This window comes from Dromaius novaehollandiae, chromosome 3 (assembly GCF_036370855.1).
Source record: "Dromaius novaehollandiae isolate bDroNov1 chromosome 3, bDroNov1.hap1, whole genome shotgun sequence".
In the NCBI taxonomy this organism is placed as follows: Eukaryota; Metazoa; Chordata; class Aves; order Casuariiformes; family Dromaiidae; genus Dromaius; species Dromaius novaehollandiae.
This window is the reverse complement of record NC_088100.1, coordinates 76,126,052-76,144,707: the sequence shown is the minus strand read 5'-3', so window position 1 is coordinate 76,144,707 and position 18,656 is coordinate 76,126,052. Positions and strand designations below refer to the sequence as shown.

The 18,656-nt window shown below is 38.4% G+C and overlaps 1 protein-coding gene across 2 annotated transcripts in view; it reads left to right on the top strand.

Moving 5' to 3' along the window:
- The window catches only part of PRKN (parkin RBR E3 ubiquitin protein ligase), an 812,113-nt gene that overhangs the window by 500,776 nt on the left and 292,681 nt on the right, over positions 1-18,656 (top strand). For both annotated transcript variants that reach the window (XM_064509220.1, XM_064509219.1), the window contains exon 7: positions 16,020-16,156. In XM_064509220.1, coding sequence (XP_064365290.1) covers positions 16,020-16,156 — 137 coding nt within the window. The remainder of the gene's footprint in view (positions 1-16,019; positions 16,157-18,656) is intronic.

Below are 18,656 nucleotides of genomic sequence, written 5' to 3'. Positions count from 1 at the left end.
TAATGTCAGCTGTTCTGGTTGATGAATTTAACAGAATTATGTACAGCGTTTTTTCCCTCTCCTCATTCTGATCAAGTGATCCTGAGTAGAAGGAATAACCAGATTAGGGCTTCAACGTGACTATTTGCATAACTGAGCCTGTATGCACAACTGGAATGAACAGCCTAGCGCTGGCAAAGCTCCAAAGACCCTAAATCAAAAAGCAGAGAGAGGGGGAGGAGAGAGAGGGATGAATACTGTATTCAAACACAAGATATTGGGACAAATATTTGCACAGTTGTGACACTGTGGGATGTGCTACATTCATGACAAAACAATCCTGTTGAGCTCTCCCAAGCTTAATAACTTTGTGCAAGTTATTGTGCAGCAAATACTTGACTGAACTTCTTTTTTTTTAGAAAAGATATTATTTCAGTGCAGCACAAAATTCTTAGATTAGTTTGCTTACAAGTCATAAAGAATGTGCTGAGAAGTATAATAATGGTTATTTGGATGACTTAATGTTTTTGAGTGGGTCATTTCAAAGCTAACTAGATGGTAAGACTGCAGCTATTTGTGAAGCATGTTAGAAACAGCCCCATGAGCTGTTGCCATTGCCTTTGAACTACCTATGTCTGCGAGTTTGATGACAGAGGACACAAGTGTTAGAAAATTAAGTAAAATGAAGGCCCTTTTGAAAAAGTAAAATGAAGGCCCTAATAAGCATATTCGCCACATTAACAAAAAGAAAATTACAGTGTTGCATAGCAAAGTAGAAGTCCAAGCAAGGCTTCTTTCATCCAGTGCGTATTAGTAATACAACTCCTGAGCAGTGTTTGTGTTTTTATATGTATATGTGCTGTGTGGCAGCCCATTTATGGATTTTCCACTGTGCCGGGGCTTACATCACTGTCGTATTAGTCTAAGCAGAATGGAGCAGATTGTTTATTTTGGTTTAGCTCTGCTTCAGGCTGTAACATCAGATGTAGCTCCTAGAGTGACAAATTCCAATCGCAGTGTCACAGATTAAACAAGGGTACAGAGGAGCCCTGCAAGCATTTTTATTTCTTGTGCGAGGGAAAGGATCCTGTTTGTACTTGCTGAAGTTATTGTATGTTATATGACCCCCAACATGAACAAAATAAAATAATCCTCTCCCATATATTTTTCTGTTTATAATGTACATTGTCCAGAGCATGCACACTTTTCAATTACAGGCTGCAATTTTTAGAATTAGTTCACCTTTTATAGGCTGAGTGATGCAACTCTTCATTACCATTAAAAAATACAGTAATTTGTGCTAATTTTGTGTGTGTGGGGGGGGGGTTGTTCAACTATATGCTAATCTCATTCATACATTTCATTTTGAAATTTATTGCACTACACATGGTTTCCAGTATGATTAGATGTCATCTCTACTGTGTAGCATTGACATTAACTTCAGATAACCTTTGGAGGCACTTTCTTCTCAGAAGCAGGCATGTTACCTCTGTCTATTTCAGCTGGACTTTTCTGGCTTTGAAATATCCATGACAGATAAGGATTTTATCATATCAGCTGGTTGTAGAAATAATTATAGCAAATAATGAGAGAAAAAAAAGTAAATTGAATAAAATGGCTAGAGATGAATTTCTCAACCTTTTCAGGTGGCCTGTTTCCCCAATTCAAAGACAAGTATTTTTGTAATAGATTCCCTTTCTTCTTACACTTATCTTAAAAATGTGCACTGTCGTTAAATACAACACCTGATTTTGAAGGATTTGGTCTCCTTAAGAGTGTTCTAAGAACTTTCTTTTATTTTTTATTATAATTATTATGACATTTTTGATCTTTGTGACCTCTATTGGGACCATGACCCATTGTCTCAGAAGCACTGCTAGAAAGTTGCTGGTACCTGATTTGCCACAAAATTTTGATCTCCCACTGGTTTTACAGTTGACCATTTTTACTTGCTTCTGTGCAGTCAGTCCAGATTAATGCAGAAGTAAGCAAGATTAAAATTAGGCCTCATACTCCGAGTACAGATAGAAATCTTGACAAGGTTGCTGAAGCTCTTCACCTTTCAAGGTACGTAACAAGTGTCTCCCATGCAGTTCACTGCATGTGCAGGATTTTGAAGGTCATGTGACAGGATGTGTGGCTTTTAAAGACCCAGCTCTTTTTTCTTTTTTCTTTTTTTTCCCTCTGAGAGAGTGTATTTAAAGCATGACCAACCCAATCATCCAACTATTAAATAAATGAAAGACCTTATTTCATTATATAACTTCTCAAGTATTGGATATTAAAAGGTTGAAAGTTTCTTTGTAGTTAATTGGATATAAAATTAAGATGTGAATAATGCTACGAAGAAATCCTTTGGCACAGCAGTGCGGTGTGTTTATCATAAACTAAGTCTGTACCTGGTATGCCTGTGTTTCTAGAAATTGAGGTTTCTATCATAAATAGAGAACGCAGAATCAATTAATAGGAAAAATGTAATGTAGCATCAATTACATGGAAGTGTCATCCTCCTTTGGTTGAGCCAGATTCCCAGTCCCACAGGACCTCAGGGTGATCAAGTTGGCCTTGGTTTGAAAATAACAGCTGAGGGTATAACTAAAGAGATGTAGGAGGAGGAGTCTCAAGGACAGAGATGGAAGAACAAAGTAGAAATCATAAAAAAAATAAGGATATGGTGTAGGATAAAGAATTCATTCTGAAGGAAAAAGAGTTGCTGCAGGTAGTGTTCTGTTTGCTTAAACGGTGGGAGAACTATCTCCTGAAAGCCTTGCATCTGTCAAGGAAAGATGCAGGAAAATATCTTTTAAGAGAAAATAGCTACAAATACGTGAAATAAACAAATAGCTAGCCCTATTTTTAGATCTCTGTGGGATGCCTCTGTAAAGTAGAATAGGTAGGTGTTCTAGAGACACAGAAAGGGGGTGAAGACTAAAAGCGTGTTTGGGGGCATGCAGACAAAATTCCTTATGCTTTCTATCCATATGTTTTAATTATGGAGTTCATGATTATGTATTTTCAGTCCTCCTCTGTTACAAGTAGCTGATGTTAGGAAAATCAGAACATCTCAGCAGAAGCTAGGGATTTTTTTCTATCGTCAGCTGACATGTCAAGGTGTTTTTTTCAGCTGTTATGTTCACAGAGTGCAGGACACAGATATTTCTACACTTCTGTCACTTCATGTTTAACTTTAAAAGGAATATGTGAAGCAGAATTGGAAGATATGTAAGCAGCTGACATGTCATATGCACTTAGAAATGTGTCCTGAATACTAACAGTGTTGCTTCTAATCCGATAAACTTCACCTCTTGTAACAAGGCTGTCTGTAGTGAGGCCAACGCTCAAAAAAGAGGTCCTTTGCGCAAGTATGCAGAAACCCTGTGCAGGCACTATTTATAAAACCTGCACTGCTTCAGTCCTCAAACGATCACATATAGCATGGTTATTTAAAATGCTAGAGGGCTGCAGAGTTTTTCCTGCCACACGACAGCGGAAATGTCATTGTCTTCTCACACTTTAATAAACGAGGCTAGGGTTTAAGGGCTGCTCTCCTCCACAGCTCTTGTTTAGAAAGAGAAGGCAAACCTGATGAATCATGCATGACTGAACATATCACTGTGAGGCTAGCTAATATGAGAGAGAATGGGAAACATAATTGGCACATTATATAATTAGGGATGTGTGAACCAGTTTTGATAAGAATCAGCCTGAACCATCTTTTTGGGACCAGTGCTGCTTTCAGAAGCTTTGGCAGTTTCTGAAAGTGCTTTGAATTCTTTAAATATTCGGATTGCTGAGTAGGAGCTGTGATTTCAAGGATTATATTTGTTCTGTTTTCTTTTTTTCCTTTTCTTCCCAGTCTGCACATTGCCAGAGGATTATGAGGTTCCCACAAAGGTGGAATGAGGCAGAGTGAGCTCCAGTACATAGGCAGCTGAAGGTGTAAATTTTAGGAAGCCTGCAATAGTTCATAGCCTGAGTGTCTTAAAAATGGTACCTTGCTGCATTTTCAGTTTTTGCCTGGTGGATGAACTTCTGCTTTCTCTGAATTTGAACTCTGAATCAGGTCCGGCAGAGGACAGTAGTGAGATTCACTTGCCTTGTCTTGTCCCGAAAACTCTTGAGTAAGTGGTATGAGCAAGATGTTGATTGTATTATTTGGAGTGGGGAAGGGAAAGGTTCCATTCTGACAGGCAGAGAAATCTTGGTAAAACTTTCTTCAGTTAATTTTATTTCAAAACTGATCTTCTGTCTTATTCCTCTTAAAAATATGAGTATGTCCAGTGGATGCTAATAACAGAATGTTTCCAGGTAAAATTAAACAGATTTACAAGTAAAATTTTCTGTATGCAGTTGCTGTGCAATTAAATCTTTTAGGTATGCTTACAACACCTGGTCTGCTGCTGTCAATGTTAGATATTATTATTTTTCACAATGAACTATACTTTGTGGTCATTCAAGAAAGTGTAAGGCCACATTTTGGTCAGCTGAAGTCACTGGGATTTTAGCTATTGATTATAATGGGAACAGAATGAGACCTTGGAAAGAAGTGACAAGTCTCAACTTCTCTTTTAATCATTTTGGTAACTGCCCTGCCAATGCACTGCATAGGTCTATGCTGCTGTGTAAGTAGCTGCTCCTTTGCGGTCTGCAGCCAAATTCCTTTAGTGTCTTTGGAGCAGAAGTCACAGTAGGTTTTCTACCAGGTTCAGTCTTTGCTTTGGTGCTAATCGAAGTGCATGCTATGTTTATCTCCATAGAAATGAGTGGGGAGGAGCATAATACAGCACTCTCCCTCTTGAAGAAAATACAAATTTTATGTATGAACTACCTTCAAAGACATGAGAATGACAGTGAGAGCAGGATGTATGACTGTAAGCAAGTTGGTATTCTTACTAACCCTACTTTGATAACAATGTTTTCTATGCCCTCCATCTCTCATCACTAAATTTCAAGGCTTTCTTCATTGTCACCAGAAAAGTTACCGTCTTCATGGGAGAAGTAGCCTAGACTTTTGGGGAAAAATAATATATACAGTAGAAAACAGATTTATTGGATTTATTTTAAAATTACATAGAAAACATCCACTGACATTTCCTTTAAGAACATTGTTACATGTAAGCTTGTTAACAGCATAATCAAACCGTGCTTTACATGAGACATTATAAGCATTACTTAAGACAGGAAAGGTAACATCCTATAGAAGTTCCTGTTGTGCACTCTATGAATGGAATCTTATACTATGCGACCTTTCAGATTTTTTGAAATGAGCAAAGAACTGAGACTCCCTAATTTAAAAATATCTTTTTCTTTAGCATCTCTAAGGGGTCTCTGTATTAAGGTAAGTAATGCAGCACAGAGGTTTGAGGCTTGGGAATCTGAATTTCTGCATTCCATTTTTTCCCCTATTTTAACTGATAGACTCTGCAGACTACAGTCTAGCTAATGCACTTTCCTCTTGTTCATTTAATGCTAAAAAAATGAAGTGTATTTTCAACCACACACAATCTTAATCCCAAAAGTTATTTCTACAAGGCATCTGAATTAAAAACAGAACTGCAATCAAACCACTCCCTTATGTCCTGTTATCTTTTGAAAAATAGGAAGTAGGTGCAGGTCCCTGTCTCTTTTAAACAACCCTAATTTTCAAAAGCTTATGGGAGTGAATTTATTTTTGGTTGTTGTTGAAAGTCAGAACTGATATATGTCAAAAATCAAACTCATCAGGGTAGTTAGAAAAGTAGTCAACAAAGAACAAATACGAATAAAAAATACCATAGCTTAGAGCACAATTGTCCTATGTGATATCTCAACTGATTAGAAAAGGTACAATGATGTGAATGTTTTACTTAAAAGCAAAATTGAAGAGAGTGATGAGTTATCAAATTTTCAATCATCTTTGCTAAATTCCATTTTAAATAAGATGGGTTGCCATTTATTTCATGCCCTGTTCTATAATTTGATCAGAGAAAATGTGGGGGCTTCAGAAACATTTCTTTTGGGACATTTTCATTACCTTGTCCTACAGTTTGAATTCAGGAGGGCTTGTTTGTTTTGTTATTATATTTTGAGAAATAACCTTTCTCTCTTTGTTCCCTGAACAGAACAAGGAGCAGAAGGGCATTGTCACAGAGTCTGAATATGTTCTTGAGCACATTTTAGTGGCACACAGATCCTTGAGACTGAGCTAATTGTCAGGTCCACCTGTATGAATATGCTCTCTTTGGCATTGTAATGGAAGAAATCCGCCATTTGTAATGGAAAATTTCTGTACTGTTTACAGTTTGATCAGCCAGTGAGTATAGGCAGACCATGAAGCAAAGCAATGTTGTTACCTATGATTTTATTTCGGCTGTTAAGTGAGCTTGATTATGTTATTAGCATTTTTTCTTTGTTTTCCGTTCTGTTTCCTTGTTCATTTTATTCCTTCCTTTTTTTCTTGATAGCTAGACTATAATCCCAGTCCTAGCTCTTATGCAGTAAGTATGGTGCATTGAGGGAGTTGTCAAAAGGAAACAGAAGGCAGAGAAAAACTTACTTTAAATAAGTGCTTGTTTACATTCCTGAAGGTTTTAATAGTTATTTGTCTTTCTGACCTTTTCTCACACATTGGATACATGTTCTTCTCTCACACTGGGACACACATTAAGTTTCTGCGTATAACCTGTCTTCTCTCCTGAGGCCAGATCACTTCCTTTTATAGAGAGAGAAAATATAACAGAAGAGTAAATATGAATATTCTCTGTGGGAATGATCCATGTTTTCTGGGAAAGCCGTAGACAGATATCAAAACTATTCATTAATGCTGACAATTTCATAGCTGTCACATCCCCACTAGGGAAATTGCAGAGCTTGCTTGCTGCATCCTTTTCTTTGAGCATATGTGTCAATCAGGACAAGGAGTAGGTAAGGTCGGAGGGAAAGGTCTCCTTTCCCTCCCCATGTGTCGGGCCGCATAACTTGCTAGGTGTGAGGTAGGAAGTAAAACAAAAGGGGGAAAATGGGCAAAAAATGAAGTATGAATAAGGGTTCCCAAGATACCTGTCCATCCATGCACTCTCTTTTTCCAGTGTCTTCACTTAAGTTCTATGACATTTATACGTATAGTACATCACTATTTAATTAACTAAAAACTAGGTCTTCTCAAAGGACAGAAGCTTTAAACTGCAATTTTTTTCTTGCAATACGTCTTCTTTTCACAAAGCACTCCATCCTAGCACGACAAACAGCTTCCACATGATTGTCAGAGATGGTATTCTAAGACAATATTGTGAATACTCTGGCTTCCATCCCTACAATATCCTATAAATTTAGAAGAGGGATAAATCTCACAGATGCCCATTTGTGACCGTCTTTCATTGTATTCTGTGCATCATTTGGGAATCAAAATTGGGAAGTGACAGGTTCTATAGAAATGCAAAGTCATATTATTTGCACGAATGTCAGTTTTTGTGAGTGTTACACAGGATATTAGATCAGAGGGACAAATGAGAGAAGATTATTCTTGAATACTCCTGTACAAACAGCAGTAGATTGCCTAAGTGCAAATATTTACTGTGATTTTTTTGAAAGAACAGGAACAAAGAGGAGCAGCCAGCCTCTGAGTAGGCAGTACGGCAACTTCTGAAAATGCAGGCAGGGATTAACTAGGGAAGAGGCACATAAAATTATTTGGTGCACTGCCAGAGTCCTCCTCTGAGGTGAGCTTAACCTCCATAAACCTTCAGAATTTTCTGCACACCAATTTATGATATTGGCCCTAGTACAAACTAAAAATTGATACTTCCTAAACTTTGTGATAATTCGCCTCATTTTCACTCCTTAATTTTTTTCTGGTTGCCTAGGTGATTGCATTTATTCTTCTATGTTGACGTGTAGGAAAAACCAATGGAGGGGGCAAACGAAGCAATTGAGACATACAGCTGAGAGTATGGTGGGCATTAAAATCCCATCCTTATTCTTGTGACAAGGGCTGTAAACCTAAGATAACAAGAAAAAAAGAAAACAATCACAGTATGGATGTTCTTACGGTAGTGGTTATATTCAGTGCGGAGGAAGCACATCAACAAGCCGTTCGCACTACTAGTGCACTCTTCTGGCGGGCCTTGCAAGCTGTTTTCCTCAGACCATTGAGAGGAACTCACTGCTTGGTGGACTAAATTACAGCCAGTTCAATGAGATTTGCTAGCCCCGGCCTCACTCTTTTTCCCTTGTCAGGGCCCCGAGGCCTCCCCGGGCCTCCCTCCCCAGCCCGAGGCCGTCAGTCGCTGCTCCGCGATGCCTCAGCAGTGCTGGATCCAGCACCACCGCAGCCTTGCCCCTGCCCAGCCCCGGCCCTGGCCCCGTGGTGATGCCCACCACCCCCTGGGGCTGCCCCGGCTGCCTCGGGGCCCTGCGCCCTCAGGACAGCAGGACAGTCCCTGGCGGCCAGGCCCAGCCCAGCCCCGCCAGGAGCTGCCGCCATCGCTGCGGCCTGGCGTCGCTCGCGTAGAAGAGGTCCCCAGATAAACTGTGCCTTGGCATTGCTGCTAAGGTATCTGCCTTGAGGAGGAACGGGCAAAATATCCTCTCTAAATTATAATGATATTGAGGAGTTGGGGAGTTGGGGGAAAAAAAGTTACCGGCTTCTGGATAGCGGTTTTCAAAAAGGAATCTGTTTATTATAGCAATAACTTGAGGGTGTTTTTGTTTATAAGATCTTTGTTTGAGACTGTTGACTCATTTAATGGGAAGCACCCTCGAGTTATTGTTTGGATGAACACTTAAACTGAATATTCATATTTTAAAAGAAAGATGAGAAAAACATAAAACATAATGTCAAGGTGGTGAAAGATGACTCTGTAGGAGCAAACGCATTTAATTTAGCACTTCCATCTCCTGCTCCCGCTCAACATCTTTCTCTCCCCCACCCTCCTATTCTCTACCTTATTTTGTTTTCCAGTCTTCTTCTTTTCTTTCATACATGTTAAAGTGACAAAGTCTAAAGATATGAGGGTACCGTGGGGTATTTTCTAAGTGGACTGGAAAGAAGAAACTGAAATTTAGCCAGTGAAAACATGCCATGTGCAACCATCTCAGTCCCTCCCAGAGTCCCGGGAATGAAAAGGATTATGCACATGACAGCATTTCTGGTGTGCTGCTGAGCACAGTTGTGTATGCATGTAAAAAACATGGTGAGTCTGTTGCCAGGGCAGTCCTTGAGCTCCCAGGAGCTTGCTGGGAGAAGCAGAGCAGGGCAATGTCCAAGGGTCCTTGAGCCTTGAAGAAGAACATCCATACAAAACTCTCCCTGCTCTGCAAAAAATAAAGACATTGTCCATGTACGCTGTCCTTTTGGTTGTTCTCATATTCCCACCATCAACTGGCATCAGGCTTTGGGTTAGGGCAGCTCCTGAGCTCGTTCACATTTGTCATCTTTTCCTTCTGTTACCCAGGTCTTTTCCTTTTCTTTCCAGCAGAGATGAGGTTTTTAAATCACCATTGAAGGAAAATGAGCAGGTTCTACTTACCTTCTTACAAAGCATGACCGATTTATCAGCTGTTTGCTGTGCAGAGAAGTAATGTTGACAACTAGTCTGATAGATTACAGGAAAGGTTTCTTCTCCAGCCTAAATCACTGTCCATTCCTTGATATCGTAAGATTCAGCTGTCAGGGCCAAGTGTGGTTATCGTGTGTACCAGAAGTGTCTGAACAAGCAGGCATAGCACTATTTAATGTAGGGTACTAGTATGAATATACCAGCACATGTAACATGCCATTCCCTTGCCTGTGTCATCGGGTGGCAGTTGCTGTTGCCAGGGTCAGTGACCACAGGCTGTACAGGCAATATGTGTGTCACTTCCATCACATGAGAAGAAATTTAACAGCAGAGCTGGTAGGAGCTCAGAGGAGCACAGCTCATGAACCTGCCATCATGTGTACTAATTTTAATTGTGCCTGTCTTTTCCCCTTGCATTCTGGTTCGTTACTGTCAGGCTGTTCCTGGGTTCTGGCCTTTTGGCACTGCTTTCCGATTGGTATAAGAAACATGAAAGCACATTTTGGAGGAAAACATATAACATATAAGAGGAGAAAGTAGGTCAGTTTTCACTTGCCAATGCCCCTTTAAGTTAACAGCTGTCAGTCAGAATACAGTTTGGTGCAAGAGCGCAGCCAGCAAATTTAAGCTCACACACAGATGTCTCGTGTTGTTCATAACCTTCACTGCATGACCTTTGATGTGCTGTGTGGCAAGTGATCAAAGACACAAAACCAGAATATTTTTGTTGTTTGAATGTGTTTAATGTGTTAGCTTTTTGCAAATACTGTATTTATGTATATTGTTTTGTTCAGTTGACACAGTCTATGTAAAGAATTGTTTTTCATTATCCAGGAAGGGAAAAGCAGGGATGTACATTTTATTTATTCCTAAAAGTGCCTGAAAGATGGATTCTTCTCTGTAGTATCAAATCAGTGTGTTTTCTTCCTTAGTAGCTTACCTTTTTTCTCTTCTCTTGCAAGGGCTTGATTCCAGCTTCACATGTCTAGCCTTTGCCTAAATAGTTAGCTGCCTGTCTTGTTGCTCACCAGTTGCTGTCTGCAGTTGCTGGGTCACTGTTTACATTTCCTGGTAACGGCATATTGCTCATTAAATGGCAGGATGTGTTGCTATTCTTTGTTCTAGACTACCTCAGCTTTAAAATAGAAATTAATGTGAATATTTTATATATTTTAGATATTTGTATTTTATATAGAGTAGCATGTTTTTTAAAAAACTTAGTGATCTACTCCAAATGAAAGTACTAGGGAGTATTTTTTATGGTAAAAAAACAATGCATTTGAAACATAATAAACAGAAGGCACTTTTTGGATAGTATTGAATAGGACTGTGAACTGTATGCAACAGTGAGGAAAACCAGATGTGGCACCAGCTTTGTATGAATTAGAAGACTATACTCTTCCTACACACAGTTCAGTGAGGAAGCTGTGTGATGGATGGATGGTTTGGCTTGTTTAGGCATTGTAATTTTGTTCTGCTGCAAGGGTAGAGCCAAAATTGATTGAGTGCTGCTCAAGGACAGCATTTCTGTTTAATTACTTCAAGTGTTTATGAAGTAGGATAGTGCCTGTAGTGTCTATGTAGTCTAAGTTTGTATTTTCCGTAATTTGATTTTTTTTACACTTTTTATTCAGGGATTCATCTTTTCTTGAATCGATCTGACCTGTAAGTTAGCAAAGATTCGTTTTGGAATAGCATATGGTTCCATATATAAGTGAAAATGATTTCATGGTACTTATATAGAAAGCTTTTTGAAGTACAGAAAGATTGCCAATGTAGAAAAATGTATTGGAAATGCAGAAGTGTGTTATGATAAATATTGCAATTGTGGGTGGGGTTAAAGGCTGTAATATAGCTATTTTCATTTAGATTTATTTACTGCACAGCAATGAATCCCAAACGGCTATTTTTGCTTCATGGTAATCCCAGCAAGTCAGCCTTACAGACGTCTGCTAAGGGTTTTTATTATTGTTTGGTTAAGATTTTGAAATGAAGGTGAGAAAAATCCAACTGTCACCTAGGAATGACCTCGAGGGGTTTTCACAGATTTGTCCAACATGTTTTTGAGAAATTTCTACAGGCTTTAGATATATTCCTGTCTCCAAAGCGCTTCAGACTGTGGCTACTCACATTTTCTTAAAAAGAAAAAAAAAAGGACTGATATATGTGATATGCTGTTTAAACTTTACTCAGTCAACCTTCTTTTAAAATCTAAAGGATAAAGACCAAGAGAAGAAAAAATTGGCCCAAGTTTGTCGTAAATAGGCATTGAAAGATATATTGGTTAATCCACTGTTAAGTCTTCAAATAATTCATTATGTTAAATAGCCCCTCACCTTCATAGCCATTGGACTCGCTCTCAGTGCATCAGTAACAAGTGTCCTGAGATTTTGGGATATACTAGAACAATTTATTTCCCAGTGGGGTTTTTATCTAAACAAGATCAGTTATCATATCTTTCTCTATTTAACCAGTATACTGTCGCAGTGTATCTAAGAATATTTGTGTCTTGTTGCTTCTCAGTTAGGAGAAGAAGGAAAGAGTGTACAGACCAGATAGATAGCATTTCCAACAGCATCATTGTTGCACCACGCAGTTATGCCATGGTAAAAACAGGATGCAGAAACATTTAGGTTAAATCTCTTTTCTTTTTCATTTAAGTAAATGCATACCGATAAATTTCTAATGAAAAGGAATCAGAGCACAGGAGCAAGTGACTTATTATGGAAATTTTCTGCGATGCATTGTAATGTTGAATTTTCAATTTTTAAAAGTGGGTACATTCCTAATTGGCAAATGAAAAGGACTAATTTATCTCTTGCTGTGAGAAACATTTTTCTCATAGATTATTCTCATGAAGCCTCTAATTCAGGCAAATACATTGTGTAAATGGAACCTATGAAATACTTTCTAAAATATACATCAGATTTACATTACTAAATTGTTATGTTAGATTGAGTAAGGGCTGCTGTTACAATATATGTCAAAAAATTTCACTTTCATAGTATTCCTTTCTTTCTAAATTAAATTGTGCTTGGTTCAAGCAAGGCTTCTATTAATAACGCTTGAGATTATCCTAAATGAACATGTACTAGCTCCACCCAGACATTATGAACATAATCTCTACAATATCGTAGTCTTAACTGATCTCAGGAACATAACTTTTATAGGTCTCTTAAACCAGAAGAAGCACTTTGTCTTGATACAAAGTCTGCAAATGTTGGAGTGTAGTGACTGTTCTAATGCAAATTAATTTGGATAAATCTGCATTGCATGCAGATTGAGTTTCTCAAAGCCTTATGACGGGGATACTGCAGGCTGCAAAATTAACAGACTTTGTAATATCTGTGAGGGCTAAGCTTGTGTGTTTTGTGATGTGATCAGAAATATATATGTAGTTTATATGCATTTCCTGCAAGCCCGATGATAGTGTTAAAAAAGAACACATTTTAACAGTAATATTTTTCATTAAGTCACTATTTGAATGTGTACATGTATGGCTACGCTCTTTCTGGAGAATATAGTTTGATTTCAAACAGTTGTAATATATTAAGAAGAAAGATTGACATCACAAGTAATTTCCGTTGGTAACTGATAGTAGTTGATTTGCATAATTCAGTGCTGTTACTCTTGGTTTCATACAAGTTTAAGTGGCAGTGTTAATAACACCATTTTCATTTCTGGTCAAGGTTTTTAAGATACTCAGCTTTTGATGGGTTTCTCTTGTGGATCTCTCCTCACACAGAAGCTGTATCTTTGCTTTGAAAACAAGGATAGAAAGGTGCACATTTAGATCCGGGGAGCTTTCCCCTAAACTTAAAAAAATACTCAGAGACTGCAGCAATAAAAATGAACAAATCTCTCTCTGAAAGAGAGAGATCCTTTAAAACCATAAGCCAATCTGTTTACATCTGCATTTCAGGAAGAAATCTTTGGGGTATTTTTCTTAAGATGATGTTTAACTAGTGAACCGTGGGGACTGTTACCCAGTAGGGATAAGATAACTGCACTTCCAGCTCTCTATAATGATTTTGGGATCATCCAGAGCTAACATGGTACAGATCACATTCTCATTTTGCCTTACAGCTGTCTTTTTAAAATTATTGTTTGTTACATTCAGAACAGCAAGCGGGCAACTAATAAGGATTAGTAATGGGGAGGTTTTATTTAATTCAGTTTTTAAGCTGCTTTATTCAACAAAATCCTTAAAACACAGATTATATTTTTACAGATACCAATACATTGCCATAGATTCTATAGTATATGTGACTCTGAAGTGTATTTTCATGGAAGAGTAAATGCTTATATACCATATCTGAAATTATTATTGATTACATTTTGCAGTTATAATCTCACATTGAAGGCTTGGTGATTTACTGTTCCAGTGGGTTTTCAAAGCATCATCTGGGAGGAATTATAGAAGCTGTAGCAGTATTGCTAACTCTTACGATTTTATCACAAGTCCTGTTGTATTTGATGTTGTATTTTAATACCTGTCTCCTGGAGCATGGTGAATATGTGAGAATTCCTGCCTTCATTTTTTAAATAATTCTCTGTCTTTCTAGTTGCTGAAAAAACTTTAGCAATTAACCCGTTTACCCATGTTTGCCTACAGGCAAATAAAAGGAATAACATAGTTCAGCATTTGGATCTGAATCTCACTGTTCTTTCAGCTTGACTCATCTCTCTTTTTTATTTTGCCTTTTTTTGATCCTTGCGGTTGATAATACTCCTAAAAGAGCAGAGATAAGCAAGCCGTATTGCATAACACAGAGCATAGAACTCTGTTAAAGAGGGTGTAGTCATTACTTTGGAATTGATAGTTAAGGTCTGTCTATTAAAAGTTTGCTGAAGTTAGGAAAGCCATTGGGTTTATCACTTAGTTCCTGCAGTGGAGACACATTTCACATACATATGTGATATTTACTGTATTACTTGTTTTATTTTCCACCTCCAGTGTTTTGGTTTTGAGCAGGATTTTGGGAGCCACTGCTCCTCCTTGCTATGGTGGAAGGGTTTTCTGGATTTAGGCCTGCGCATAAGTAAAACTGTTTGTCCTAACTTGTTGTAAGTGTTCCCCCTCTGCATCTCCAGGAATGGTATCCTTTCAAGGTTGGGATACCCACATTTAGGTGTCATCATGTAGGTATCTGCTTGTGTGGTAGGTATGTTAGCTCCTGTTGTCATCAGTGGAGATTTAGTCCATGTGGACCATGGAGTCTAAAGGTGATTCAGCTCACCCTAATGGAGATAGCTAGAGGCTGATCAGCTCTCATTCAGGTTCCCCTGAATGTACTGACTATAGTGGGAATTTCTCACCTAGCATGCCCATAGGTGCTTGTATATAGCACTGACATTTAGGTGTCTTGTTCCCAAACTGAATTCCACACCTCTGTCTAGAAGCTGAATTGTTTTGCCCATCTTTTTGAAGAAAACACCCTCTCTATAGAGGTCCAGTGGCTGGTGTGAGAGGCCAAAGGCACTGAGTGGTCCTCACAAAGTCCAGTTTAGCTGTCCTAGCTGGTCACATTTATATTTGAGCCAACCTCCCATTTGCAGTTTTATCATACATAGTCTTACCTCACCTCCTGTGAAGGATTTCTGTTCCTAAAGTGTTTTTCCTGTAAAATACTATTCATTTCCTCTTTGCTTTATTTGATGTTTTACCTCTTTTCAAGTTTCCGGTAAAAGCTTATGTCCTGTACTTTGCTTCTGGTTCATGTTAGGAACCATTTCTATCTAAAAACTCTGCAATAAAAACTTTGGTTTTTATATACGTCATGTTAATATTGTATACTACTAGTGAAAAACTATTACAATATTACAAATTGAAATACAGCACACTGTGGAGTTTGAGCCACATTTCTTCATACAATTGTCAGAGTCTCTCTGACCAGGTTCTTTTAGATACTCAACACATACGGAGAGTGCGATGTTTAATGTAAAAGTTTATTTCAAAGATATTTGATATTACACAGGATTTTTGATTTAGCAGAGTGATTCAGCAATGTACTGAAATCACAAGTGTACACTTTTACAGTTCAATCACAATACCAATGCGATTGCCAGTTACCCATCTCTATAATATGCTCACTGTCATGATGCTGGGTGTCTCCAGTCACCGGGGAGGAATATGTGGGTTGAAGCCAGCCTAAGCCCATTGCTCTTCAAAATTTCTCTGTTAGTTGTTGAGGTTTTATACTCTATGTAGGGCTGAGCCATGTATACAGTTCCCTCATGCTGGTCTGGCTAATCTCAGGGAGACATTTACATCTGGTCCAGTTAATGGCTATAGTTGCTTATCTAAAACAAAGGTCACTCTCCAGTTCCCTTTGTGTTGAGATAAAGTCTGTGCAACAGCAAGGTTTAATGAGCCGCATCCTACATTATTCCTGAACTTCATGGGGCATCTTACTCTCTGAGCCTTCTCCCATTGTGGGGGTTATTGGTCAGTCACAACAGTAGAGTATTTCTTCATTATTTTCACCATTTTGTTTTTAACAGGAGTCCTGTGCTTGTGTTCCAGTGCATGCATCGCCATGTCATTTGCCTTGACTGTTTCCATTTGTACTGCGTGACTATGCTGAATGATCGTCAATTCATCCATGATCCTGAGCTTGGTTATTCACTCCCTTGCGTAGGTATGTTTTAGCAGGTTTTCTTTTCTAGAAAAATACACAATTTTGATTTCAGAGGAAGACTCTTTTTATCACCTATTAATTCTGAGTATATCTGTGGATTTATAAGATGTTTTCATAGAAGCTGTTTCATTTCATGGGTTTTAATATTGAAGTGGTTCTTTTTGCTGAGCATGTGAACTGCAGTATTAACTTGATTCTAAAGGGCATTTCCTTTATAAGCAAATGCATACTTTTTCACGTTAGTATTTTATCATCATAAAGTGCTAACAGGTGATAGTACTACACTTATGTTAAAAAAAAGAAAAAATCCTTCATGACCTCCACATCTCTACTTTAGAGTCAAATAAGTTGTTAACTTTCTTGGCCTGTCTTCGAGTACTAATAAAAGAAGGACTGCAATAGGAATTTCAAATAGTCTTTCTGTTGATGGAGTTATTGCTACTAATTGTCACTGTGTTGAATGAAATGTAGATCACCCTGAGAATGTGGTAGGTTGTCTTTTTACCTGAGTAGAAAACAAAGTTTGACATAAGTAAAACAAGAAGATTTACACTGAATCTGAAATAACTGTTTTGAGAGTTGAATCCATAACACTGGCACACAGAGAGAAACGTTCTCAAAAATTTTGCTGCAAAGAAGTACATTAGAATTTATTTTTCCTGTTGCTAAATCTGTGTCTGTGCATATATGTTTGTGACAAGTTCTGTGTAGCAGTATAAGAATGACTTCCCGAAACATTAGAAGATACATAGAAAATGGGTTTACCTTGTTTGCATGAATAGCTGACAAATGTTTCATGTAACTAGATGGGAGAAAAATTGTCAACATTTCTTAGGAGAGTGACATCCACTTAAAATGAGTACATGCGTTAAGGATGATGAAAGTACAGTAATAAGAATAATTCAAATTATTTACTTTTAATTGCTTCAGGAGCAACCTGGCAATGGTCATCAATTCACATTTCACTAGAATCACTGTTTATGTGCTGTTCACTTGCTAGGTCTAATTTTACTCCCTGCCTCCAGCAGCTTTTTCTGCTTCTGCATTTGTACACTGATGTCATACTATACAAAATACTTTTTTATGTTGAATGAGAAGACTTGTCATCAGGATCCTAACAAATAGGTGCTTTCTACCAGTGCTCTTTCCTTGACCATTACTGTAGTAATGTGTGGGCATTCTGTACTCTCTACCTCCCTGCCTGCTTCTTCAGAAGAGAATCCTTTTTCTGCTCCCACACAAATTAATCGGCTGTCTTTTTGCTCCACTCGAGATGAATCCATTCTTTTTTCTTTTTTTCACTCCATTCATCAGTTCTCTTCTCTGTTCTCCCTTTAGCTCCTCAGCTTAATCAGTTATCTCAGCAGTACAGCAGGCAACTCATCTTTCTCCTCTCTTGTGGGCCTCCTTGCATCCATGGCTAGTGTCACAGCACTTCCTCTAGTTCAGACCTGTTGTTTTAAACTAATGGCCATTCTGCCTCTTCTATCTGTAAATGCATTGTTAGTCATGCTGCACAAAACACATTGGTAATTTTCAGTGTATCTTGCCACTCCGATTTTTCAGTTCAAAAGCTTCATCTTTCGTTTTTCTTATAGAGAAGATTAACAAATATGCAGGGATTCTTACACCTACTTGGCATTAACCAGCCAGTCTTTTTCTCTCTTCTATATGTTGCAGTTGGACACTATGGGAATTGAACAGTAGAAGCAGAGTTGGAATGGGGTGGGGGGAATGCAGGGAGACAGAGCTGAAATGCTCAGGGATACGATTCCAGGCTTTGACAGGTGAGGAGGGCACAGGCTTGGCCTAAGAAAGGGAAACCATAAAGGATGCACAAAGAAAGGATGACTGTACTTCCACCATTCAAGTGAGACAGAGTTCAGCTGTGGCAGTGTAAAGCAGCTATTGCTGCCAATCTAGTCTCAGCTATGCTATTTCCTACTTTATGCATTAAAAGAGCTAGAAACACTAAACACAGAAACACTGAAATATTGCTAGTTTTAGAACTCCCCAAATTAAAAATTGCTTTCAAAATAGTGTAAAATAAAACAATAATAATATGACTGCAATATATTTGCTGTCTGATCTCCAATCAGTAAGTATGTTTCCTTGAAAAATCTCTGCTGAGGGTGTTACCCTGCGCTACTGGAGTGCATGCTTTAAAAATGCCTCAGTGCAGCGCAGTGCAGAGATTCTCGTGCTAGGGATGACTGAGCAGATGCTGAAGAGCAGGAAGTATAGCTATGTCAGTACAGCATGTTGGCCAGGCTCTTTGACACTTCTGATAAGCCAAGAGGACTGACCAGGCACATACCACTTGAGGACCTAAGTTAGTGTCTCTGCACAGTGCTGTGTGGTGCTGCCTCTCTACAGCTGCTTGCTTAGCACCAGCCTGATTATCTCTAAGGAGTGTTGACATGGTACCGTGATGACGTGCTTTATGCTGGAGAGGTACTCAGTCACAATCTCTGAGCATGTAGCAATTTTAAATAATATT